The sequence below is a fragment of the Ambystoma mexicanum genome, chromosome 6q, assembly GCF_040938575.1.
Source record: "Ambystoma mexicanum isolate Mex_15411 chromosome 6q, UKY_AmexF1_1, whole genome shotgun sequence".
Taxonomy (NCBI): Eukaryota; Metazoa; Chordata; class Amphibia; order Caudata; family Ambystomatidae; genus Ambystoma; species Ambystoma mexicanum.
In genome coordinates, this window is record NC_090937.1 from 978,027,410 (window position 1) to 978,055,092 (window position 27,683).

General features: G+C 43.5%; 1 protein-coding gene across 6 annotated transcripts in view; it reads left to right on the forward strand.

Moving 5' to 3' along the window:
• Window positions 1–27,683, forward strand: part of STOX2 (storkhead box 2) — a 587,281-nt gene that overhangs the window by 397,106 nt on the left and 162,492 nt on the right. Inside the window, exons 1-2 of one of the 6 annotated variants that reach the window (XM_069631481.1) lie at window positions 3,054–3,191; window positions 5,288–5,594. The exons of 3 other annotated variants lie outside the window; for them this stretch is intronic. In XM_069631481.1, the coding sequence (XP_069487582.1) occupies window positions 5,585–5,594 (10 nt within the window). In that variant the 5' untranslated portion in view covers window positions 3,054–3,191; window positions 5,288–5,584. Of the gene's footprint in view, window positions 1–2,939; window positions 3,013–3,042; window positions 3,192–5,287; window positions 5,595–27,683 lie in introns of those variants that run through there. 2 more of the 6 variants (XM_069631483.1, XM_069631482.1) reach the window with 2 other exon arrangements.

Sequence of the window (27,683 nt, forward strand, 5' to 3'; positions counted from 1 at the left end):
TGAGTGGGCATAATCGCGATGTGATGGTAAGCATTGTGCAGATCTACCAATGCCGAGCATTGTCCTCTTGACACGAGGAGGATTTTTTTTTTTAGCATCTTCATTTTGAATTTTCAGCCCTTTTACAAGCCTTGATTTTAAATATCAATCTGTACTTGCCCAATCGGATTAGGAAGATTATGGAATAGGGCCCCTGATCTGCCTGCTCTGTGGGGGTTGAGGGCTCGCAAAGGCCTTCTCTAGCAGTTCTGTGATGGTCCTCTCCGTGGCTGCTGTCTTGATCTTGAATCTTGGAGTAGGTGTCAAGATAGTGCCTGACTGTGCAGGTGGGGCTTAGAATTCCATCGTTTAAGCCCCATTGTACCGTCTGATTGGCCAAGGCGTCTGCAGACCACATTGCCCATGTCCTGAAAAAGTGCTGGAGTCTTTCACTCACCGGCCCTCTGTAGTTGGTATTTTAGCTTCCAGTGGGGGACGTGGGCCTTTACTGTCTGTCCGGGAAACATCTGGGCCTTGCAGGTCAACCTTGGCTTGCATCCGGATGACAGAGTGCCTTCCTCATTCACCAGACAGGCCATCAGGATCCAGGAACCACACTCTTTCCTTAATGTGTCTACATGTTGATCAACTCGTAATACCTTACGAACCGTGTCCTCTTAAGAGTCAACAAATAGTTTATTTCCTTCAAATATGCTTTTCAGAATTATGGGGCTTTTGAGAACCCCTCTGGCTGCCAGTCTCTTAAAGGGATGTAACGCCTGGCAAAAAAAATCCTGCTCCTATCCCATAGCTGTGGCTCCGACGCTATCATATGCCATGTCAGGGAGCTCAACCTGCTCCTGCATATCCCTCGGGATAGGCGCACAATCGGTTGCTCCTTTCCTGGTCTTTTGTACCTTTTTAACGTGAAAATAACTTTTTCAGCTTTATAGTAATCATACAAATGTGCCCTCGATTCCAGATGCACGCCTGCATACGATTTCTTCAGGACTGTGTTTGTCTACTCTACAGAGTTCCTGACTGCTGCTTCTTCGGGTGCCACGAAGGGCCTGCTCACTAGCTGGTTAAGATGCATTCTACTAAAACAGCTTCAGGGACAAAGGTGTCTTTAACTTTTAATGGGTATAGTTTAGATAACAACCGATGCATTCTGTTTTACGGGTATTTCCATTCTTTCAAAATCTTTTCTTTGAAGATCAGAGTATGTTTATTTGAATCTTTTTGGGATCTGAGGAATTTCCCAGGGCTGTAGGCTCTGAAACCCCATGCGTTTCCAGACCAGCTCCACCTCCTCTCTATCTTGGTATTTGCCACTAGGTTTCTCCTCATCTTTTGAGGCAGTCTTTTGTCTTTACTGACGAGTAAAATGTGGAGGGTGTCATCAAAGGTAGAGAATGATGTGCCTTTTTCTTGCCTATACCTTTAAACACACAGAAAGCAAATATGAAAAGCCTCGTTTCATCCCGGAATGTCTTTTCTTATTTTACGTGGCGATCAGAATCAGTTCCTCGGTTGGTGCAGGAAGGAAATAATGCCCCGATTACAGATGCAATGAAGGTGACGAGGAGGGTGGATTTGCGAGAACTCTTGGTGTGATGCATGTGCACTGGATGTCTACTGTACAAAAATGCACTGTTAATGTGCATTTTAGAGCGAGTTGGATCAAAAGGTGCTGCAGTGGTACTCTATAGGCACACCTCGTGCTACTTCGCAAGCTTACTTTGCGCCATGCTATGTATATTAGTCTTGATGGGGTCATCGTTTTGTTCCATTTAAATAGGCATGCTCGTTTATCCTGACGCTGCAAGTTACTTTGGACTTCTAGTAAATAATGAGGTAGCAAGGGAAAGTTGCATTTTCACCGCAGTAAGTGAATACTTGCATTACGTGCATTTTGTGACCAAAAAGATGTAGGATTTTTCAAGTTTGAAAAATAATAATTCCCATAACAATGACATCACAGGAAGATACACAACATACAAACAGCACAACATGGAAAGTTGATGAAATGTTATAAATGTATAATTGTGAATGCTAACACCAAATTGTCATGCTGTGTGATGGTGGTACGCTCTGCCACTTGCCTTCACTCGTGGTTCACCGTCCTAAGGGTTGTACTGGCAAGAGAGCAGGAGAGTCACGTAGTTGTCAGGTGATTACTTTGATTGGGCTCAGACCAATCCACTGACCTAACAGTCCACTGTATAGACAAACTGATCAATGTGTTCCATGCTCTGTCCTGGAGCCTGCCTTACAATCACATAAATTACTTGTCACTGTAAAAAGCAGTAGGATCTGTCACAGAAATCTGTAGGCGGTAGGGCTGCTTCAGAAGCAGTAGCCTACTGTCTAAATCTGTAGGGTTGGCAAGTATGTAAGTGCCGCGTGTTTTGCAAGGTGGCTGCCTGGCCACCTGCTCCGCCGCCTCACATGGTGCTCGAATATCATGAGCCCGGCGGTCTCTCCGCTGTGTTGTCACCGCCCCATGCACTGCACTGACGTTCTCCACTTCTACGACCACACTAGAGCACCTGCCCGCGAACAAACTGAATATAGCGCAACATGGCAGCCCAGTACCACGCGGAACTATTGTATTTTTGTTTGGATTTTGTCGACTAATCCCATCTGTCCAAGCGCATGCTTGATTGGTTGGAAAAATAATTCTTTAATGGATCTATTTTTTTTTCTGCTTGCTAAAGGGGACGTATTGTGTCTGTTCGCAACCAAAAAAAAAACATGTTCCATTTTATAATTAGTGAAGCTTGTGAGTGGCGGAAGAGGGGAGTACTCGAACGGGCCCCGGCGGAACAGGGCCGGGAGGTGTTGCCATGACGACAGGCGGAGCGGGCCGAGCCTGTCAATGGGCGGCGGGGAGAGGCAGGGAGGCGGTAGCCTGCACGGGGCCGTCCCGGCGCGCCCTGATTGGTCACACCTCTGTTGTCTTTGTGTGGCGTGGGGCACGCTGGGTAAGAGCCGGGCTGAATGCTCGGAGTGTCTCAAGGCTGCAGTGAGGTAATGCTGCTGGTTCCGGGGTGGGGGGGACATTGCGGGCTGCGAGCTGTGAAAGGCTGCAGTGTGGCACTGTTGCCGTTTCTCTTCAGGAGTAAAGCCCCACCTCTAGCATTATTTTAGCATGTTGCGCAGGCAATAGATCAGGCAGTTGGACGGACGAGGGAGGTGCACATTTTACAGTAAGTAGTACGGCTGCAGACCCGGAACAATGTGCGCGAGTGTTCAACTCATGGCCAGGAGACGGAATATTTTATATGGTGACACCACGTTCTAACAGCTTGCTTTTCGGTGCGGGGGCATTGGAGTATTAGTTGTGACTTGACTGGGCTGTCATTAAAAACAGGCAGATGAGACTGCCCGATATCAGGACCTGAGTGAGTGAGCGTGCGTGCGTGCGTGAGAGTCGTAGTACGCAGCGGCGTGACTTTTATGTACTGATACACTGCACATGACATCATCTTACTGCAGTGAGACTATTAAACAATGCCGGGAAAGGATTGATTGGCCGAGTTCTAGGCTGTAAGTAAGAATAGCCGACACTGCTTGTGCTGTGCCCCATAAAAAAATGAATCGTCTATAGGCACTAATAAGAATGATACACGGTTATTCATTCTCAAATCTTTCGAAGACCGCATTAACCAAAATTGGTGGTACTTTTAGTGACCTATAACTGGGTGCTCTTTCGTGGTTAGAATTTCAACTTGAGACCTATAAATCCCAGAGAATGTTGCAAGATATCCTTATCTTACTGAACTATCTCACCATCTGTGGTTCAACCAGTGTAACAAACGCACCTGAAATGCAACTTGCCGGATAGCTCACAGGTGCCATTGGTCTGACTTCGCAGCGCTGTATCCTTGTCTGAAAGGGCATTCGCTGCACAGCTACTACAGCCTTGTCTGTATGAATGGTGCCATGAATGCATATTTTTCCCATGTGCGATGATTAGCAGTTATAAGGTGGGGTTGGGTGGGTTCTCTGAAATGGGTGCTACCTGCTTTGTGTTGCATGTAGGTTGCACTGGGATACACCGAAGTATTTCCAAACCATAGTTTCTCTTTATAGAGACATGTACATGGATGAGCCTGACGCACATGGCATTTAATAATACTGTCGTTTCTGCGTTCGCTGAATAAAAATGGCTGAACAAGCTGTGCTGGAAGTAGACCCCATTTCATTTGGTTACTACATATTTGGGGTGATACTTTTCTGCATCACACACTGATTGGTCTCATCCTTAGACCGCATTTGTACAGCCGAGGCAGACTTTCCCAGCTGAACACGCTCATAAAACGACGTCGAATTGGATGATGTCACTGTGCTTTCATTTCTTCTCGGTTCGTTAATGTAATAACCAAACGATAATGCATATTATTTTGGCAGTCCCGTCTGGGTTTTAACCTTGTGAGAGATGGCTAGGCCTCAAGAGGACCCCTTACATCATCCTAAAATGAGCCTCCGAATCATTCCAAGTGCTGTAATTTGGTCCTAAGCGCGCTCTTTCTCTGCCAGCTATTTATTGGAAGTTAACATTGCGTCATATTTTCTCAATCGTCCAAGTTCTTGTCACTTCTGCTCCCATGAGTTAGCCTAGTGTGTGGAGTGGGTACACAAATGGCTGCTTCCTATCGCCTAATTTTTTCACACCTGCTTTAGCATCATCAAACTATTCTTCAAAAGGGCCCACATCGATCACCCCCACCATACTAGTAAGTGCATCACAATAAAAACGGATTAACCACACAACCCTCCTAAAGCATGTACATTTTTAGAACGCTATTTTTTCTTTAGTTCTAGAAAGTATATTGACATGGACCTTTTATTCAGTGTGTACCGACGAATGTGTTACAGGGCGATGGTTGTCGCTATTTAGTTAATGTTAAATCTGTGAGCCAATGCGAAACTGGAAAATCTTGGGTAAATGTGTTCAGTAGTTGAAAAGATTGGCGTTTCAAAAAAGTTTGCACTTTGCATTGGTATTCCCGTATGGAAAAAGTGACATTGTAAGATACATGCCTGCACCGTCGGATATACTTTCACCAAGTTTGTTTCAAAAGCAACAAGAATCATCAGTGTTTCTTTGCTCGTCTGGAGGAAATTCGTCCAGTAGTTTTTAGCTTTTGAAAAATTATGTGGAAAGTGTGGTGCCTCAGCACTCCAAACCTTTGCACATTTCCCATACACTAGTTGGTAGGACCTTGGAATTCAGACCTAAAAATTGCCTTGTTTAAAATGTTGGTCTTTTTTTTTATTTTTTTTTGTTTCTTTTCTCTAGTTGCAGACCAACCAGAAAAAGTATCCAACCTCGCGGAGCCCTGACCCGGCCAAACCAAACGCAAGGTCCCACTGAAATTTGACACTGGTCCTTTGTCGTTTGTTCAAGTTATGGAGGCTGGGACGAACCAGCAGAGTTATCAGACCTTGGAGACACATGACCCAGCCAAGGCAACAACAAGGTCCCGCTTGTAAATCCAAGATGTGCTCAGCAGTGGAAGGGGTGCATCCCTGAGCACTTATTGCAGTCAGAGAAAATGGAACCCCCCCTCTTCTCAAAGCTGCAACTTGTGGAGCAATGGAAGAAGGTACACCATGGCCTGACATCTTGATCAGATGTGCTTGCTCCAAGGAGGGATGGTCCTTGTGTGTCAGTCGTAGGTCCGAAAAATTTCACATCGACCATTGCACTACTTGTGCGATTTCTCATTTGTGGGAAAAGGCAGACCACCCTTGGTGCCACTTTGACCTGCAGTGGAGTTTCCAATTCAGTCCTCCGTTCTCCCAGGACATTTGCATATGGTGCAGAGAAGAGGGAGGTTCGATTTTACTCTTCTATTGCAACTTTCAAATGTTAACGGATGCTTCCCTACCACCACTAAGCATATCTTTAATGTGGTGTAGATTTCCTGTGCTGCTGTTCTAACTGGGGTTTAGTTGTCACAGACATCACATTTTGGTAGCAAGGAATGGGGTGTCTCTGGGTCGCACAACCTAGAAAACCCAATTCTCACCCATTGGTGTAAAATACTAATGAGTGCTAAGGGGAACTTGGCCCAAAAGACAACCCGCCCGAAAACATATCCAGTGTTTGAGTGATATATTGTTTTGACATCCGTCCCTGTTTAATAAAACCTCGATGAAAAATGTTTTTATACTGCTCCAAATCGCCACTGAGCCCCTCGGCATGTCAGAGAGGTGACATTGTGTGCCCACACCAGGGTATCCAGACCTTAGTTTGCAGAAGGGAAAGGTGCAGGGTTAAGGCCATAAATGGGACAGAGGGGGTAAGTGCCACACGAAAGGATGAGTTTAGTGTCTCCTGTATCTTTCCCAGCCTTACTCTGTGCTTTCTAGACCTAAGCCCTGGACACCCTCCATGTGTCCAGTCAGTGACTGCTATGTACTTTTGTTAGCCTGCCTTTCTTGTTTCATTGTTGCATTATGTTGAGTGGAGCAGGTCAGCAAATAAGGTAGAATGTCAGTGTGCACAATATAGCATCTATGTACAATTAATGTAGTGTGGAAAGGAGCTTCGCTGTGAAGTTATGATCTGGCAGTGGATTTTCGAAAAATATTTCTGCATGTTTCGAAAGAATCTCACCCAATGCTTTGCATAGAATTCTCGAACTACGTTTATGTACATTTTGAATTGAGCAAAAAAGTCAATTGTGCAGTTAAGAGTTAAATTCTCAAGCAGTGTACGCATTGTAGAATTGTGGCACACTACATAAAATGATGGAAAAACCAGCATTCGGTTAAGTGGACAAATCTTTGAAACCCCATTTGGTCCTTGTACAAATGAATGCATATAATGGCTGTTATCCAATTTAATGTTTCCACCTTGCAAACGTGAGGGGCAGAGTTCGCCTTGCCAGGTTTGCACATTTTGACATTCAGAATGTCAAAGGTTTCAAACCTGGCAAGGCGGACTCGACGCCTCATCTTTTCAAGGTGGATACATTAAATTGGTTAACTGCTATTATTACAGCAGTTGGAAGCGGGAGGAAATCCGACATGAAGAGATTTTACTGTTCTCATATTAAAACATTTCAACACTAAATATAAGGAGACTCCCACGTAGATCTAGTGAAAAAGTATACAACTTTGGATGCAGCGCTTGATTTCAAACTTTCTGTGGATTTTTATATTACTAGGTCTGTAAATGATTTGCTGCTTCAAAGACGATGAAGACCTCTCACTTGAGCCATTATTGTAGCTAAACTTGACAATTGTTTTTATCTTTACATAGGATCTGATCAATTTGTGCTTCAGCGCCTGCAGGTGGTATAGAACATAGCAGCCAGAATAGACACTTGCACTCAGTGTAAGAGTAGTTGCAGGTTATTCATTAGAGGGCAGAAGTGTTAAATTTAGTTAACATAACTAAGCATATTAAGCGCACCTTATCCTAAAAAGGCATCTTGGCGATAAACCCCAGTTGGGTAGCTGAGGAAGACAAAAGCTAAAAAACAGTCTTCAAAGAGCGATGGAACAAGAGATGATTTTCGGTAGTGTGTTGAGTCACAGGGAGAGAGTTCATAACTTTGCAGCCGCCACAGAGAAGGCACAACTACCTACACAGGGCTGTCTTATGCAAGGAACTTGAATAGTATAAGTAGTCTGAGAGCACAAATGACAGCACAGTACATGGGGACAGAATTTAAGTTGAAGCTACTCCGCCCTGGTCATATAGAAGGCACTGTGCACAATGCACAAGGACTTAAATTGAACCCATTTGGGAGCCAATGCAACTTATGAAAAATGGAAGAAATGTGTGTAGCAAGGGGAGTGTGCGCCACAACTCTTCCGGCGGTATTCTGTAAGAGTTGGAGCAGGTGAATCAAATATGCAGGCTGAGCTAGAAATGGGGAATTGCAATAGTCAACCCCGCTCATAACTAAAGAGGCAACAACCAGTGCATGGAATTGAGAGGTAATGCAAGGCCCTCTGGAGATTAATGATAAGTAGACTGGGATAGGGTGAGCCCACTAGAAAAAGAGGGCCTTCGGCTCTTTCCTGAAAGCATGGCGCTCCTCCATGAGACAGAGCTACTATAGCTGCGTGTTCCAGTTGAAGACCTGCCGAATGCCCTAATGTGGCAAAAGTGGGATATGACTTTGCCCTGAGATGTAGCTCATTGAGGGCTAGAAGGCGTATACCATTGTAAACAATTTAAAAACAAGATTAGAGTTTTACTAGAACGGGCTTAATGCTTCATGGTACCCTTCTTGGACAGTCCACATCTATGTGGGAAACTGGGGGTGTGGCAGCACTTTGTATTGGCGACTGGAGAGAGGCACACGTTTGGGTTCTACTGAAGACCCACCATTCTTCAAAAATACATTCTCATGACCGAGCCAGAACCATTTCATTATGGAAATGGGATGAAACTGACGCTGAAGCAGTGGGAAGTAAGACCCCACCCCCCTGGGAAACAGCTGCCCTGCTGATCTAGAACTGTGAGTGTTGGCTGTTGTGGGGGAAGATTAGTCACGCTTGCGCTCCTTCTAGAGTCCATCGGTGAGCGAATTGGGAGCTAGAGCCCTCTGTGCATTTTCTGGTTGATATGTTTCTGAATACAGATCTTTTCTAAGACCAGGCTTGAGAACCAAACATGTTTGCGGTATCCTGAAGAATCGGGAACAGGGCGGTTACTCACGTTACTGCTGGTGAGCTCCGGGAGATCTCTTGGATGAATTTTTATCACTTCCATGGTTTACAGCAGGCCGGACAACTATGCCAAGAGGGGACAAGTGTTCATGATTACCAAAAGGAACTTCAAGTTTAATTTATAAACAATTGATTTACATAGGGAAACATTTACGTAGTCCGTGTTTGTGTGAATGTGAAAGTTTGGTAAGCAAATGGGTCTTTGTTCTGCACGCCTGGTTTACATGAACGAATTCACTTTCTTGTCTCTGCTGGACGTTACAACACCAGATTTTGTTTGCCCTTCTGCAGAAATGTTTTAATGGTGTTTCTCTATTGCGCTGCATGGAATTGGTAGCTGGTCATGCGCCCTATTCGAGCAGAGCCTCTGACATTCACATGGCCAATGGAAAATGCATAATAAGAATGTGATTAACTATGAATGGGATAGCACTCATTGCACTATATGATATGATGCATAAGTTTGCAGTGCCCGCTTCTGTGGGTTACACGATCGAGTAGCTGAGTAGCGGCCACCCAGACACAAGTCTGGCTCATTACACTCGCTCCTTCTAACATAATGCACATGCATTGTGACCTCTTGAACTGTCTTGTGTTAATTATGCTGTCTTGGGCAGTAAAACAGCAGGATGATTGGCTCTCGATTGGTGTTCTGGCAGAAACCAATGCACTGTCAAGTGATTAGCCGCTTGTAAAAATTCAGTTGTCCCTTTCTCAAACAACTAAACGCATGCTTTTTTTTTTTCTGAAGATGTGAAGTATACCCCATCTTTTATTTATTAATTCCTCTCTGCTAATGTTCAGTGCGCTGGACATTGTATAATTCGTCTTTACACTCTTAACGCTTGCCTGCCTCGGGGTGGGGCTAAACCTTCAAACTGCCTGTCACCTAGTACTTGTTTTAAAAGTTTAATAGAAACGTGCATTGACCAGGTTAAAAGGTTTTAACTGCAGCAGCCTCAATAAACGTCACGCATGCCAGCAATAAAGTTCATAGGATCATACGTGATAACCATTATGGAAGTACTTGGCACAAAATAGGAACCTATTTGGTACATATGGACCTCTGGCATTACATTGGCAACAAAGGCACACACAAAGGTCGCCTTTCAGCAAATCACAATACCAGAAACATGTAAAAGGAGGTGTAAATGACCAAATATATACGAATACAAACCACCTTTATAATAGAAGAACATGGATGTCGATTTTGATCAGAAAAGACTTCGAATAATCCATTTACCAATGGAGGCATTCCCACGAAGGGTTGCTTGTACAATAGCACAAAAATGATAACAAGTGGTGAACCAGTTAGGAGTATGTAAGGAAGTGTGATGTACCAGGAACAAAAAATGTATATTCGAAAATCGGTGCCTTCCAAAGGTAACCTTAACCTAAGGGGTCAAGTGCTTTAAACTAAATGGTAGTAAAAGTAATGCCACAGCATACCTTGCGCCAGTGTGAGACCGACATTTTTATTGTTATACATCTTATCCTTTAATATATGCGGTGTCCGTTAGCGTGACACGTGTTTCGGCAGTTGGCCTTCTTCACAGCCGCACATAAATGGCTTGTTTACACCGATTTTAGTCTCGAATTTGCATAATCACACCTTCAAAATAGTCTCAAGTATGTCTACATTTTAAACACATTGTTAATACATATATGGGTTTTACAAAACATGTAACGCGGCACCATTCGTTACATTCGATTTGATTGTGTGAACCATTAATATTCCCAGCAGAGGATTGTAGGGGATTGGTATGGGTGAGATATGTTGGGTTCAGAAAAAGATCATAAAGGATGCCAAATAGTACACAAGGAAAGAAAAAAAAAAGTAACAATGATTAGAATCAGCGTTCATTGTAACTGATGACATAAATAATTTGCAATATTGTATAAACCTCATTGTGTATGGTGTTACCGAATTGTTGATATAACATCACATATCACCATATCACTATCTTGAATCAGTCAAATGGGTTGATCCCCGAACCTAAGATTATTTGCAAGAAAAATATCTTTGTGACCAATATCTGTCAAGGGTTTAAACGTTGTGAATTTCTAAAATGGCTTGTTTCTCGTTTTCTTTTTCAATTATTAACTATATTGATGTCTACCTGGTGAATTCACAGTTTCATCTCCCTCATGTCACAATTGGTTAGTAAGTTAATGGCTTGCAAATCTGACGTTATTGTATAATAACAAATATGGATGTCCCATATTGGGATTCAATAACGAATTGCTACATGTTTAGGCAGAACGTGCGTCAGGGTGTATTGGGTTAATCTCATTAAATAGTTGTATACCATACTTTAGTAATCCTGTTCTGCGTTTAAAAAATCTTGTGGGCTAAAAGACATTGTCTGACCTGCGTTCCAATCGTGTTCTTGAGGGAATGTCCCCTTTTGCTATACTGCTGCCAGGTCGGAATCCGCATTGAAATGCATGCTGTTCTGACGTACTTTGGCTGCTCCCCATGCTTTTATGACACTCCTAAATCTTCATGCGATGCGTGAGACCATTCATAATGAGGTTTATACAATATTGCAATTTATTTATGTCATCAGTTACAATGAACGCTGATTCTAATAATTGTTTGTTTTTTGTTACTGTTTTTTTGTTTTCTTTCCTTGTGTACTATTTGGCATCCTTTATGATCTTCTTCTTTTTCTCTTTTTCTGAACCCAACATATCTCACCCATACCAATCCCCTACAATCCTGTCTATGATGGGAACATTAATGGTTCACACAATTAAATCTAATGTAACGGATGATGCTATGTTTAAAATGTAGTCATACTGGAGACTAATTTGAAGGTGTGATTATGCAAATTTGAAACTAAATCGGTGTAAACAAGTAATTTATGTCCGGCTGTGAAGAAGGCATACGGCCGACTAATGGACACCACGTATATTAACGGATAAGATCTACTATAACAATACAAAAACTTGTTCCCAAACTCTCATGTGGGTGTGGGTCCCAGAATCGCAATATTTTCAATGGCTTGGTTTACTCTCCTGCCAAGCAGTTGTCCTCTCTTTCTCTCACAGGGTCCCAGACCCTCTTATTCCATGTTTCTTTAGGCTTTTACCTTTCACATGGGTGCAGATCTCAATGTAGTGCTTGGTTTACTCCACTGCCAAGCATAAAACTTTGTTTGCTGCTTTTACAATAGGGGTGGTAGTCGCTCTTATTCTCGGTTTCCCATAAGGGTGCAGGTCACAGACTCGCTATCTATTCGGTTCAATATCCTGCCAAAGATACCATTCTTCTTTCCCGATCTTGGCTGTTCTTTGGATCCCAGACCCTCTTATACTTTGCCTTTCATAGGGGTGCGGATCCCAGACTTGCAATCTCATCTCTGGGTCCCAGACCCTCTTGTGCCAGTTTTTACTTTGACCCTCTTGCTTCCTCGGACCTCCAGTGCCTCTCTGGTAACCCCTATACCTGTTTGTTTCTGTCTTGCAGCTACCAGTGTTTCCTGAGCAGCTGCCTTGCTTCTCAAGCCAGTAACGTTCCAGTTGTCGTTGGGGTCTGCAGCAGATCTGCAGACTTGTGACTTCCCGGGTGTGCGTCCTCTTGCTCTGATCCTTTGTTGGGGCCTAAGGCACCCAGAGATTCGTCTCGACCGTTGCCAGAATAGTCCTTCCGTTCTGGACCACGTTCGGGTTCACCTCCTCTGCTCATGGCTTCCCTTTCAGCTCTCCTCTGCTTGCCTGGTGCACAGCGGCCATAATTCCTCCTCTGAGAACTGTGCTCGGCATCGTCCCAGCTGAGTTCCTTTTGAACTCCCCTGCTGGATTGTTATTTATACTGCTTAGAACGCGCAACTCTCCCTCCTTGGGCCTCAGTATTCGTTCGGGACAACCAACTCTAGTGAGAAGCCAGATTGCTTGCTCTGGTTCACCAGCGTGATCCTCAGACTCTCGGTCATCTTCACAGTACATATTTCAAAACCAGATGGAACATACTTGGGTATTTTAGCCCTGTCAAGTAGATTAGGTTGACTGACTTGACAACAAAACCTAGTCGTTTTCTAGAGAGAGGGAGGAAGATTCAGTAATGGGGAAGCGGTTGCGTGTATTGAGCAGGAGCATACAGCGTTATTTGAGAACAGTCATCCACAATCCCATAGAGGGGTTCCTCCCCATGTGATCCTCCCTGGGTGCACCACACCCAGGGGGACTCTTACTGTGGACGTGCACCGCCCTGGTCCCATGGAGAGGAATGGGGTCAGAGGTTTGCGAGTTCCAAGAGATTTTAAAGTCTCGACCTTCCAGGTAGGAGATGATCCAGGTAAAAGTAGATTGTTGAAACGCATGGTCCTGAAGAGTAAGAAGGAGTGGCCGACAGTGTCAGAGGTCCAAAAAGATGAGTATAGAAGAGAGTTGGAGACATTTAGAAGTGCAGTCTTTGAGGAGGGTTTACTATGGTAGCCAGATTGAAGTTGATCTCCTAGACCAATATCCTCAAGTGTCACAAGGCCAGTACTAAGGCCTAGTTAAGAGGGGAATGGAATCTACTGGGCTGGGGGGTGGGAGGGAAACAGAACCACTTCTTCCCCTGAGGGCGGCTACAGTTAATGGGTCCCATTTCCTTCCCCCACTGCCACTTGTGCCAGCATGCGTTTATGCAGTACCCGTTTTTCGCCCCATGACTCATTCACAAAATGTTGGCCATGCTTCGTTTCTTGTTGAGTCAACAAACCTGAGATGCAGCAGCATCACCGAAGAGGGAGAAGCCGTCCAGCAGCTTCAGAGGCCTTGGCTCAAAGAAGTAAAATCTACCCTCCAGCATCCAGTGCTGTTTACATACCACCTTTGAAAGAAAGGATCAATGAGGAGAGCGAAAACTGGCAGTCCAGCAACTAGACAACAGCGAGCAAATCCGCACAATGCTCTCCAGTAGTCCCTGGGGATCCCGTACTTGGGTGGTCAGGGAAAGGCCATTGCTTTTGGATCCCGGCCCTGGGGGTAGACCAGTGAGGGAGGAGCACCTTGGTAAGGGGTCCACAGGGAGCGGGGGAGAAGTACCCAATGGTGAGACATGGTATCCCCTTTCTTCCACAATGTGTCTAACCCCTATCCTGTTTTCCTTTATGGGAAACTACAACTCCCATAATTCCTCCCCACTTTACCTTGACAAAAGTACTGCACCAAGGAAGATGACTGAGGTTAGGAGGATTACTTCTCCTGACTTGCATTGGCCCTGTCCCTGTAATACGGCCAGGCAGAGTCGGGTACGTAGCTCGAACCATGTATACCTGCCACAACACTCCCTGCGAAGATAGGTGGTGCACGCAGGCACACTTTGAGCAAGGCTGAGTTTGAGAAAGAACAGCTCTTCCAAGGCTGATGCGAACCAGGCTGTGCTAGGCCAACGGGCTGATCCACAATCGAGAGGATCACGAGAGCCAGGCAAGATTTCCATGTTTTCTGGAGGCTGTGAGCGTTCGAGAAAGCTGCTTGTGACCCTGCTGGGTGAACAGCAGAGTTGGAGAGGAGCAGAAGAGGCGTTGGTAACTGCCTTGAACTGCAGAAAAAAGATGAAATAAATCCAATTAACATAGCCGATGAGTTATAGAGGGAAACAAGTCTGGTTGGCGTTAAAGGGAAGGTGACTGTAAAGTGAAAGTTGAAGGTTGCGGGTGTGCCGATGAAATGCGAGTGAAGAGGCCAATTGTGGAAAGAGGATATCAAGTAGCAGAGTGGTCCTGCGAGATGACGTCGCACATTCGAAAGTTTCTGAGAAATGTGAAAGATATTCCAAGCAGAGATCAAAGGAAACTGCGATAAGGGAAGTTGAATAAGAGAAAAGTGACATTTGTGAACTTTGAAATATGCCAAAAGGGGGTTAAAAATTAAAAAAAGAACTTAACTACAAGTAGCAAGAGGCATTGTTGCTACAAGAAAAGATTGTGAATTGAATGATTGTTGAGTGTCAAAGTGGTCCTGCGGAGGCCTAGGAAAATTCCTTGCAGTCTCGAAAGTCTTTGACAGTGAAAAGATATGAGATAAAACCTGGGGAAGGGAACTCCAACAACAGGCTGAAGCCTGGCAGTGCAAAGCCTGTGCAGAACTGTGAGAAATTGAGAATATATGAACTGAGTATTGGATGGCAAGGTGGGCCAAAGCTAAGTAAGTGTTTGAACTACCAGAAGGTGAAAGCCTAAGACTGAACTGTTGAATTTTACCAGTAAGCCAAAGTGTGCAAGACTGATGTAACTGTGCCATCCACCCATTATTTTTTTTGAGAGACTCTCTAGACCCCATGGGGTTGAAGCTGGGGGAGGGAGTTAGTGCTGAAACCATTCTGACATTTCCTTTTGGGACACTATTTTCATTTCATATTCCCTTAACACATTTGCAATTCTAAGAAGCAGGGCAAGGTTGGGTTTTATTAGTATAGGCATTTTTATTTTGACCAGACTGACTTGGACGTGTTTGTTATTGTTTAATGGTCGAGATTACTCCCATAAGTTTGGGCCAATTAGCAATCCTACCATCCCAATCAAAAGTATAAGTAAAGGTTTTCTAAACCTGTATCCATTGTGTCTGTGTCTACAGCTCGACAGCATGCCTTCCTCACACCAGGTATTCTGGCCCCTCCATTGATAGACAAACTCTGTTAATTTCTCAACAGGTAATTGTCCCAGCAGGCTCACTGCGCACACCACCCAAGCAATTGAGAGTGACCTTTTAGACTGCCCTCAACCTTATTTGATATACTAAGAATTGTGAAATTAGCACCTGGGTTGTCATACCCTTTCTCTGAGCCAACATGTCATACCTCACTTAATCCTTAGTTTCTTTTCTTTTAGTACTGAGTGGTGTCTCCATACTGTGCCCCCTCTACCAATTCTTAGACCCTTGTTGTACACAGTGTAAAATGTGACCATTTGAGAGCAGAAGGTTTGACAGTGGCGACATGAGAAAGGGAAATGGGAACGGTTTCCACAGGTTTTGTCAAGAGTGCAGGGAGGGGACCAGGTTGTTTTGCCTTGGTAGGCCTTTTAATGCCTTCTTATTCCATGTTATAACATGCTTTGTGTGGGGGTACTATACTGTAAGGATGTGGACAATACCTTCAAATTGTTCCCTTTTTGTATGGTTTAGAATCTCTACACTGTTTAAATCTGGAGGCAATTTCTTTTGTCATTCGTGCTAATAACTATGGAGATTGTTGATACTAATGCTCTACATAACCCCATCCGACTTTACTATTTTTCAGTTGGGTATTAATTCTAGTAAGAACAGTACTGGATGAACCATACCAGCTTTGTTCCATGTGATTGCCACCATGGAAATGTGACCAGGAAGGTGACATTCATTTCCTGACCCCTTAAAAATCTTTAACCAAAAGGTCTGGAATGGGTAGAATTTTTATATGTATATATATATGTATATATATATATATATATATAATTACCTCTGATCCTAGAATGTTTGTGGGGGGAAGGGGGGAGTGTTGGATTCTCTAGGAAGCCTCGCCACTTGGTGGCATAATCACTGGATACCACCAGCTTGGGGTAGACCATCAAACCACTACCCACTCGCTTTACACAGAGTAGGGTGCCACATAACCTACAGTTAGCTTGCAGTTGTCCGTTACATATAGGATAGATTACTATCTTATCCCTCTCTTTTCCCTCTGTTTCCATTGCCCTTCACATATCAGTTTATTTCCGACTTAAACTCTTGGCCTCTAAGCTTGGCAGAATCTATTTCTATGCTCGTTTGTTTTGCTTCTCAAAAGATCTTTCTTAACAAAAACCCTCCATGCTTTAAGGGGTTTGCTAGAGCGCATTTCCAGTCCATCGCAAAGCTCTTAAAAGTGTCTGTGCATAAATACTCCCTGCTCCTACAGCCATCACTAACTTTACCATCTAAATATTTCTGTCTTCTGGAACCACAATCCAGTTGGGATTGAACAATACACACCCAAACGATCACAAAACTCATCCCTCTTCCTTTGACCTACCTCAGCATGAATCATTGACGTTTTCTCCTTATCCTCTTCCCTTACACCCATATTCCTTTCCCTTCGCAAACTATGGTTTGGTTATCTTTGGAGGGGGCATAATACTATTTCCAGGCCAGCCTCGGTGCTCTGTGACCACTATGTTGGTGGTTTAGCACACACCGAGCTGTGTAACCTAATCTTTAGCACAGATATTGTATCTTGATCGGAAGCCTTACGTTTGAATCATTTGATAATAAGTCAAAAAGGGAGCTTACCACCTCTTTCTCTCTTCCTATGTCGCCCACTCCTTCCATATGCGCAAGACGGAGGATAAAATGACCCCAATGAGTTAATCTCTTCATCCCTTCCACTCTCTCCCCACAATACCTTAAATTATGAGGTGTTGGTGTTCTTGTAACACAGTAAACTGTGTTATTACTGAAATCTCCAATTCTCTGGTATTTTCGTTTACTATAGGGCACCCCTTTGTTTAAATGTGGGCTTTTCAGTTTGTCCTGTCAACTATAGATCAAAGCGGATTGTGGCTTAAAGAGACCCTGTTGGATGCTTTAGGCTGGCATGGAAGACTGGAGCTTTCAGCATCCCGATCTTCCAACTTTTGCAGGCAAGACTGCCTAAACAACTATAGGTAATTCATCAATATTGTGCACTGTGTGGCAATGGCATATTTAGGCTTAATGCTGCCCTAGGCCCAAATAGGTGCATGCCCCCCAACTTTACTCCACCTCTGCCAGACTCTGCACCTTCACCATATTTCACCCCATCAACAAACTCTGTCCTTGTTGTCCATACGCTCCTTCACCCCTGTTTTTGTCCTCTGTTTTGGCTCCATAATATAAGGACGTTTTTAAGGTTGCAGGATTTAGAAAGTTATTGCTTTCTCTCTGTTAATTCAAGTTGTCATCTTCTATGGTATGTTAGTTGAAAGAGTGTTTTCAGATCTCTACTGCCCATGATTTGAAGAGGGTAGAGCGTTCTACAGTTGTGTGCACTAGAAATAATTGTCATGGCTAATTGTATACTTTCAGTTAGGTCGAAAACTACCTTTTAGTAGAAGCGATAAGAACATAAGCTGCCTGCCAACTGGACACGAGTGAAAGAAGGCTGGAACAAGATATTTTGGTTTAAATGATGTCTCGTTTCTCTCACAAATTGCCTGCTGTCACTCTGAGAAGCACCTACACTGGCCTGTAATATTAACATAGCATAACTACATTTCTACATTTGATCTTGTCAAAAGTTAAAGTTTACGTATGAAATATATGCATGTGGTACAGGCACATCTTATATAAATGGTGGATAAAATGAACTCCACTCCCTTCTCATGGTTACAGCTCTGGTGTTAGCGGGCGAAATGGATTCAAGGCAAGCTATCTGCTGCAGCCGATGTACCTCCAATCCCTTGGTCTGGGACGCCATTAAAATATGGTGAAGTTTGCAAACTCTGCCTGGGCATGGACACCGCAGCAGAGTAAAGACAGTTGGAGAAGGTTCTTGGAGTCTTTGACTGTGCATTCTCACATTGGAGTAATGGATAAGCGACCCTTAACTTTCATGTGTGGGAAGCAACAGCCTTCCTTGTAGCTGCACAATGCAGGAACCTTTTTATAACAAAGGAAGTGGTACACACTGTTTAAATCATTTCCGTTTGTGCAGTTGTTCAAGATACCTGCACGTGTATCTATAACTTTAAGGTTGGGTTGTGGTTTCCTTTATTATGATGTTCAAAACTTTCGAATAGTCTTCATCACTTATCCAATAAGGTAAAGCCTCACGGGGAGGTGGTACTACCCCCTCTGGACACTCGGCTGGCTGTGGTAAAAATCCCAACCAAAGATCTACTCTGCATTCCCATGATCCGTTTACATCATGAGTTCCTCCTTTCCACTGCACTATCCATCATTTCTTATACCATGGCCAGTCCTTGACATTTGCCCATAGCACGTGATTTTCATTGCTAATATGCTTTGTACAATACAATTGGAATTTCCTAAAACCTACGTTAACATAAGCCAATACAGGAAAAACAAATCAGCCAGAACATTGCAGCTACACTGGTGGCTACTGCCAGTTTGCAGTGGCTAATATGCACCCATGGTGGCTGTCCCTGAAACTTCACAGCTGGTATGTCAGAATCCGATAGGGCCCCTTCCACCTTGGGGCTAGAGCAGTCTTTCTCTGGTTGACACACTCACTTGGTTGTAAGGAATGATCTGGAGAGTCTGGTTCCCTTGGCAGAGCAGCTTGTACCCGATTGTGAATGAGACTGAAAGATGACATTAGTGTCTTAAGATATTCCAACAGTCATCTGATAATTGCAAAGTATCTGGTGCACTTTTCACAGGTAGTGATACAGGTAATCTCATAGGTCTTCCATGGAGGATTTCATACACACTCAACCCAGTTTTCCTGGAGGGTGTGCTTCTCATGCTAAACAGGGTTAAAATGGACAGAAGCCCTCCCACTAGTTCTATTTCTTGACGTCATTTGGCCAATTTATTTTTCAATACGCCATTCAGTCTCGCAATTACCCCAGCTGATTGAGGATGGCGAGGACAATGCTAATAGTGGTGTCCCTTCAAAGTTTAGATTATATTAACAAAATGAGCTCCCTGATCACTATTGATACATACCAGTGGCACAAATTCCTGAAGCAAAATATTTGCGACAGTCCCTGCATCTGCCTATCTACGAGGATGTGCCTCCACCCATCCTAAACAAAACGTCCACTATTAGGCCACTGATTAACATTTTGGCAGTTTGTGTAGCCCACAAACGGGCCATACGGTGGAGGGTGTGCCCCAGGTCTGATAAGCACCATCTTCCCCATGTTATTTTGTAAACACATTGCACATCTTTGATAGTATTCTTCAGCTATAGTTGTAAGCTCTGGTGCAAACCAGGATTGTCCCACTCGCATTGTCATTACATCTCTACCTACATGTACCTGCCCATGATGCATTCTTATTAGATGTGACAATATATTTGGAGCCACTAACCAACCCTGTTCTTCCATACAGAGTCCCTGTGCAACCGGCACCCCCTTCTTACTCATTTGTCTTTTCAGTCTGTAGGCACATTCTCTTGCATTTGCACAATGTCCTCTAACATTCTGTAGGTCCCCTCCTGTACAACTTGCACCAGCAAGATGTACACCTCATTGCCCTCTAAAGTGGCAGACGTGGGCAGTTTGATCAGCAAAATAATTTCTGCATCTATTAGGAACATAAAGTGCCTGGTGGGCAGCACATTGGATGATGGCGTCTAACAACATAATGACTGTTTTTTAATGGGTGGACCGGTTGAAGTCATGAATCCTCTCTGCTTCCAGAGTTGACCAAAGCCGTGGGCTCTGCCAAAGGCGTATCTCGAATCGGTATAAATGTTAACAGATTGCTCAGCTACCGCTCGACTGGCTTTTGTAAGGGCCACTAATTTGCGCGGATGATACTTGCAGCAGTTTCCCACTCACCACTACTTCTCCAGGTGAACATACTGTGTAACTTGAACCACTTGGCTATTCTGATTTGTGAAACACGACCCATCCATGAAATACTCTCTGGGTCTAGCGATGGCTAGAGATCTACCCGAGGCATTACCAGACTGACGCACAATTTTGTGGGGTGCAATTGTGTGGCTCCCCTTCTAATGGAGTTGGTAACACTGATGCTGGGTTTAAGACCGAACATCGAGCCAAAGTGATATTCAAAGAATTTAACTGCATTTCATATTTGCTGGCCCTTGAAACTGACATGTGCTGTGTTTTCAATAATATTGCTATTACAGCATGTGGGATGGTCACCTATAACAGTGATTCCAATACAATATTTTCATTTTGTTCTTCTACCAGAGTGCTGTTGCAGCTACTGATCAGAGACATGGCGGCATTCCTGTCGTGACTGGATCCAATTCTTTAGTATAGTATGCTTACAGCTCTGTGATGAATCCTGTATTTCAGGGTAAGGGCTGCTTAAGCAAATACTCTTCTTTCATGGCAATGCAAGGTAAATCAATTTTTGTAATCTGGTGCACTTAATGCAGGGGCTTAACGTTTTATTCTTGTGAAAACCTCTCCACCTCTGGTGTCCATTTCAATGAGTCAACAGTATTTAATAGACTATAATTTTGTAATGGCTTAGCTATCTCCGTGAATTCGGAGATCCATTGCCAGCAGTAACCCACGGACCTGAGGAAAGATTGCATTTGCATTATGCCCTACAACTTTGGTGTGTTGTAAGCTCTCTATCTGGGAAGCGGGTATCGTTGGACATCCCTTCATAATATCAGGTACCAAATAGTGCACCCGAAGGGGGCATAACTAACTTCTGTTTTGACGCCTTTAGCCCTTTCTCTGCCAGTGCTGTTAGCAGGACTTCAGTATCTTCTTTACAAGCCTCATATGAGGGAGAGACGATTAACAAATTGACCTACTCTAAGAGTACTGATTGTCCCTCAGAAGTAACCTCCAAAATGTATGCTTTGCGATTGTCTGGAAGAGCTCCTGAGAGTCGATGGCTCTGAAGAAAGTGGCAACTGGCCAATCCTTCTGAGGTTGCCGTGGACTGGCAGAGTAGAGGCCACTACTGTTGAATCACTGATACCTGCAAGTTATAGTCCTTGCTGGTATCATGTTTGTCATTCTTTTTGTTATATTGACCCTTTTATGCGCGTGGCTGTGGTACATGAGATATTTGTAATTTGGAGTTTTAGCTGCAACCTTCGATCAGAAACTGTGGCCCACAATTATTTTGCTCGGTACCTGATTTCTTGGTGGAACGTTTGAATGTTGATGTGTACTTTGCTGCACCTTCACAGAGCCTATAAACTTTGAACTGGAAGTTTTGGTGTGGCAGAATTATTTTGTTTGTGTGTACACGTTAGCTGCCTCCACTTTGTCTTCAAGCCACAAATGTTGTGCTTGTGGTACGACCTAATTCCTGAACTCAGACATTCGAGGATTGGACCTAGCGTGCACTATGGCAGAATATATTTCTGTAATCGTAGTGATTGTCAGAATATTTATATATTATTGCTTTACTGCTACTTTTCACACCAACTGCCATGAAAATGATGGTCCCTCTGTACATCTCTGTAGTCTTTTGCCACATGACCTATCCTCCAGGTTCCCTATTGAACCCATTGCCATTCTGGGAGGGCATGTTTGTTTGGATCTCAAGTTGGTTACCCAGTCCCAAGGCCCAGGACCCTGTTGGGAAGCTCATGCCCACTTGTGCTTTACCGGTCCTCCAAATTGTCCTACCTCCCCCACCCCCCAATCAAGTACGCACTAAGCCAGCAACACTCAACTTTTCCTCCCCAGCAATTGGTCTTCCATGCTACACCAACCCCCGTCCTCTGTTCATGGAAACTAGCAAATGCCATTATCTGTTTACTGATTCCAATGTGGTGATCAATGTTGCACTTGCTTTTGATCGTAATTTTCCATTTTCCCAGTCTTGTTACGCTAACCTATTTAATCTGTGGGGATAAAGCTTATCCCTGGCTACCCATTAATTGGAGAGGGAGTTGTTATATGGGGTATATTCTGCCCACAGTGCATCATACTCCAACATTTGCCACTCGATCCTGTCTCAGGAGAAGTACCTCTTGGGAAAACTGTGTTGCAGTGGCAGGATACCTTCTACCATTCCTTGGGATTAAGATAAATGGAGACCGTCGGACCGTGGTTAGTGGAGGATATTGCAAATGCTGCTGCATCCTCTTAGACTCTATTATCCTGAGAACCATTAGCCATCCGAACCATGGTGCTTCAGAATCGTATGGCCCTAGGCATCGTTCTGGCTTCACAAGGAGGCGTCTACACCATTGTGAGAAGCGAGTGCTGTACTTTCACACCAAGATACTCGAGCAATATTATCGACATCATCACAAATGCTTCCTGGACCTTTCCGCCTTGTGTTTTAGATTGAAGGTGTATTGGGACCTCTGGGCGTGTCTCTTCACAGATATTATTTATAGCACTACTAATTTTGTCCTGGTCTGTCATTGGTTTCAGTGTCTTTATTATCAGCTATACAACACCTGTTCTGAAGTCTCAAACTGCCTAAGTGGTTTACTGTTGTGATACTAAAGAAGAAATCTGTTATGCGATGTTGGGATGTGATGTTTGTTCCCCTGGAGATGTATGTAATTAGACTGGAGTGAAGGTCTCATAGGAGGGGACTGTGGGGAAAAGTTTGGAATTTAATGTTTTATGTACTCCCCTTGCACATTACTGCTTTATAATAGTGAGGAGATGATGAAAACGGCTATGGATAAACTGTTTCTTGGTTGTGCGACTTCACATATCTCGCTTCTGACGTGTTTCCCTTTTGGCATATGTAAGAATGTTTTAGGCTTCCACTTTAAGAAAAGCAGCATTAACAGACTAAATGGTCCTACTTCAAGCATTCTCGCCTGCCTCTGAGAGTCTTTGAGGTATATTCAATCTCACTAAACGTGTCCCGCGATGCAGTCATCACTGGTAACACGGTCTTAACATGTAAGAACGCAGCTGGTGTCAAGGACCTGTATAGTGGGTGGGGTTTGGTCCCTGCTTGCAACATTGTTTCATTATGATTCCCTGCTCTGTCTTGAACACCCCTTCCATTGAAATGCATGTGTTCCTTTGGGTATAAGAGAATGGTGCTCTTGGGGAGGTGGGGTTCAAGCTTCATATGGTTGTTGGTTTGTTTTTGTCTAGCTTTTGATTTTACTAATAAATTGTTCACCAGTCCACCGGAATAGGCAGTGGTTATTTTTCCACTACAATGGGATTGGTGATTCCGAAAAGAAAAGGGTATATACACCAGGTACTTAATATAATGTGTCAAAAACACAATATGCTAGTTTGGGTTAGGGAAACATCGTAGGTGAATTTGAATATACAATGAAGTTATGACTTAGTTTGTGCTGTAGATTCTTCTCAAGCTGACGAAGTCACAGTGGAATGAATACTTGAGAAATGTTAATATGATGTGGCAAGCATGGTGATTTGGGAAAGAGTATTGTAAGTGAATTTAGGAAGCAAGCCCCGTTTTTAAAAAACGAGGTAATGGATTTGTGGTGTTTACTCAATTTGCATGTTGGAGGGCAAAAGGAAGCAGTTTGGGCTTTTTCGCCTCCACTTTACATCTCCCTTTTGTACCGCGCCATGCAAATGATGAAAATTAACTGGAGGGAATCTGTTTGTACAGAGGTTGAGATGTAATGGCTCCATACGTGTAATTTACGGGGAAGTTGACTGAGCCACTTTATTTGGCATTTTGTGCAGGGGACCATCTATGCCTGCTCTTGCATGGCGTTGTGCCTGCTGCTTGTAATTTTCCCCATTTTGCGGATATGAAGGTGAAGCCAGTTTGATTGTTCATGAATATCTGCCAGACATTAGTGCAGGCGTCTTTCTATGTGTGAAAACTGGCCTGATTGGGTCCATGTCTGCCAGTATGGTGACCTAATAATGGGGGGGTGGTGGTGGTGGGACGAGCGGGCCCATGTTGCATAGCTTAAGAATATTGATGAGAAGGATATGACCTCGGTTATATTATTGGAAGAAAAAAAAGTAGAATTGCAGATGGTGGCAAGGTATAGCTTAATATAACTGTTGATATTCAGTGGAAACCTCTTGTTGAAGTGATGTTAAGGTGCCAATATAGTGCAACAAAACCCCTGAAATGTAGCAGATGTTGGAAACTACACCACCATAGCTATGAGCCCCCCCCAATTATGCATCCCCTAGGCAAGTGCAGATCTCACTTGTTCAGCAGACCGCGTGAAAGCAAGAGATGCATTATTTAAAATGCTTATTTCTGCATCTAAATTGCAACAGTTAAGATACATTTTAAAAGTACTGTCAATGTACAATCATGGTAAGTACTCATACAGTACCTGAGTCACTTGGTAATGAATGAACTACTACTTAGCAGAAAGTGATACTCAACTAACCATTGCACTCTGTTCCTAAAACAGTCCGCTATGGAAAGTAGACGTTTGTAGTCATATAATTATGACATCGCACCAGTCCATCAAAGATTACTCGCATTAGAAGGAGCAGTTTTTCCAAATCACTTTTATCCTGCATATCGCATCAAACGTACTGTCCGTAGAATGAAGCAAAAGGTAGGCCTTGACCATGTTGAATGTTAAAGGTTATGGCAGGAGGTCTGTAAATCTAAACTGCGTGGAAACCCGTTCTGTAATGATACAGGGTTGTCGGGATGAGTACATGATGTACTGGACTGACGGAAATTGTAATGTTTCTTGTGCATGGGTTTGAAACCTTCATTTTTGCTAGTTGTTTTAGGCTGGCTCCTATGATCTCTCACCGTTGACGATGCTGCCAAAGGATGGTGGAGGTTGTAATGGAAAACCTCTGGAGAACTAAAGGATGCTGAGCCCAGCTGAATTGTAGAGTTGTAGATTCCAATGAGCATGAAATACTTTCTGAAGTTATTCTACCATTATTTACAATGCTTGGAAGCGTTTTGGGGCAGAAATAATTATAGCATAAATTACATCTGAGTTAGAATGCTCTCTGTCTTGAAGTACAGTTAGAAATGTTTCACCATCACTGGTAGTTACCAGTGGAGGTCCGAAGTGATATTTTAACAGATTTGGTTTGTGCTGTCATCTGAGGTGTCTAGTTACCAGTGATGTCATAAATTGTATAATGGGCTGTAATTTATGGTGTCTTAAATGTGCCTAGAAGCTGCACAATGGGGAATGGGGGCTCAGCGTTAAGGTGGCGAAGCTACCAACACTTGCCAAATTGCAGTGGCTTTGTTCAATCAGAACCTTAAGACACTTCAACTAAAGTTTTGTCACAGAATTGTGTATATGTTTAATGTGTTATTTAGGGGCATAGAGCACATCTTGCGTGTCCCAGTTGTAGAACAATCTGGGTCTTTATTCATGCTCATTGTGTATGCATTGCAGTGTACTGAAACGTGAACGGATATTGCGTTGCACTATTCGAAATCAACCCCCAATAAATGTACATTAAAAGTTCGATTCACGGAGGCTAGTGTCGGGATTGGCTATGTTTTTTGACTTTGTGAACGCTGTCCAGGTATGTAGGTGGGTGATGCATCCGGTCCGTTTTCTAGGCCGTCCTTTTTTATGCTCTGATTGTTTTCGGGAAGCCATGCAAACGGTAATCTGGAGAAATCAAAGCTTTGGTTTTAAAGGCACTGCTCATGTGTTGTACAAAATGGAATAAAGACTGTTTCCCATTTCCACAGAGCCTTTACTCGGATCACAGACCGTGTTTTTTCCCCGATTTATCAACCACAAATCTTTCATGTAGAATAAAATCTGCTCAAATGCTGTTAATGATGATCTTAATCTTTAATGTTTCTCATGCCTTCTTACCTCTTATCCGTTTTGGTCCTTCAAAGCATATCGGTTATGCATTAGCATGCTACAAGCAACCACCATATAATTGAAAAAAAGCACAAAAAATGCATGATGTTGTCACTTCTTACTATTGCAGTTCTAAATTGGTGACAAACTATTCAATGAATCAAATTTTTCTACAAAGGAAATTTTAGGTATCTCACTGAGTTTTGTTTTGTTTTGTGCGTGTGCGCACGTGCAATGTTGTGCAACATTTTCATTCAGTTAAAGTGAACTCGAGGTAAAGGCACATTGTGGTGTATCCTAGATCCATTCTGGATTTACTTCCGTGTACCTAAATCGAACATTTGTGTTGGGTACTGTGTAGCCGTGAAACAGTTGCAATGCCATAGTCCCATTGCTACCTATATCAGAAGCTGGTTTCTGCACACTGTTAAAGTGAAATGTTTTCTGCGGAACTGGGTCTTGGAACTAGGCTTCCATGGTTTGAGATGCATATATTTTTTATTCTCCCTTTGCATTCCGGTATTTGCAGCACTATAAATGAAGCACAGAATTCTAGAATGCAATAAATTGTATTACTTTCGGAAACCAATAAAAATCGTCATGAGTGCAAACCAAAAAATAAAACCAATCGCTGCTTCAGTTGCACTGCCCATGAGTACTGCAGTCAAAACAATGCAATGATGACCACAAATACTCTTGTCAATATTCAAATCATATGGTAAGCTCACAGCCTCTCCGAATTCCTGACCTTGCCTCACCCAAGCTTGGATTTAAAGGGCCCGCGGCAAATGCCATAGTAACCAGCATTGGCAATGACAACAGCTTTGGCTTTTTGTATAGGTATTCGGAAAGGCATTTGCCAGGCACTGCCATAGTCTATTAACTGGCCATCAATGGTAGCAGCTTCAAAATGGTGTGTCAGTACATGGGCATATAATATCAGTGCCTGGCAAATGCATAATAATGATACACAAACCAAAAACTGTTGGTTTTGCCAGTGCTTGTATCCAACGGGGCTTCAGTGAAGGACCCACATAGTGGCAAAAGGCAGACCTGTCCAAGGCATTTTGATTACACTAGGAGCCCGTTTACAGCTCCAATCAAGTCATAACTCTCAGAAGACTACATTGAACACTTACAGGCACTTGGAGCACAGAGTTCGATGGTAAGTATTGGTAAAGCTAGCTCAGAGATCACAGGAGGATGTTTTGGACGGGGAGGGGCCAGAAGTGGGTGGGAATGGCCATAGGGATTAGCATGGTTATTTGCTGTCTACGGGTGGGTAAATAACCAAACACCTGAAAGCATTGCCTCTCCCCTCATGCCATTTCTCCCCAGCTGTCCTTTAATGCAATAGTAGCAGCTTATAGCTGGCAAATAGCCAACACTAAAAATAACTAATTCCAATCATGAGGACCAGCCAGAATCTAGAATGCTGCTCCTTGCTCCTGACCACTTGCAGCAAAGCCTTCATTCCCACATCCTATTCACCCGTCGTAAACATAGATCTGTCACTACAAACTGTTTTTGCTCAAGACTAACTTTCAGGCCCGCATGCGACCCTTTACATATCCCATCTGGTTGTGCCAATGCAAGATTCATCAGCATATTATATTTGGTCCTTGCACACATCAAAACAGAAGTGTCCCCCTTTTTG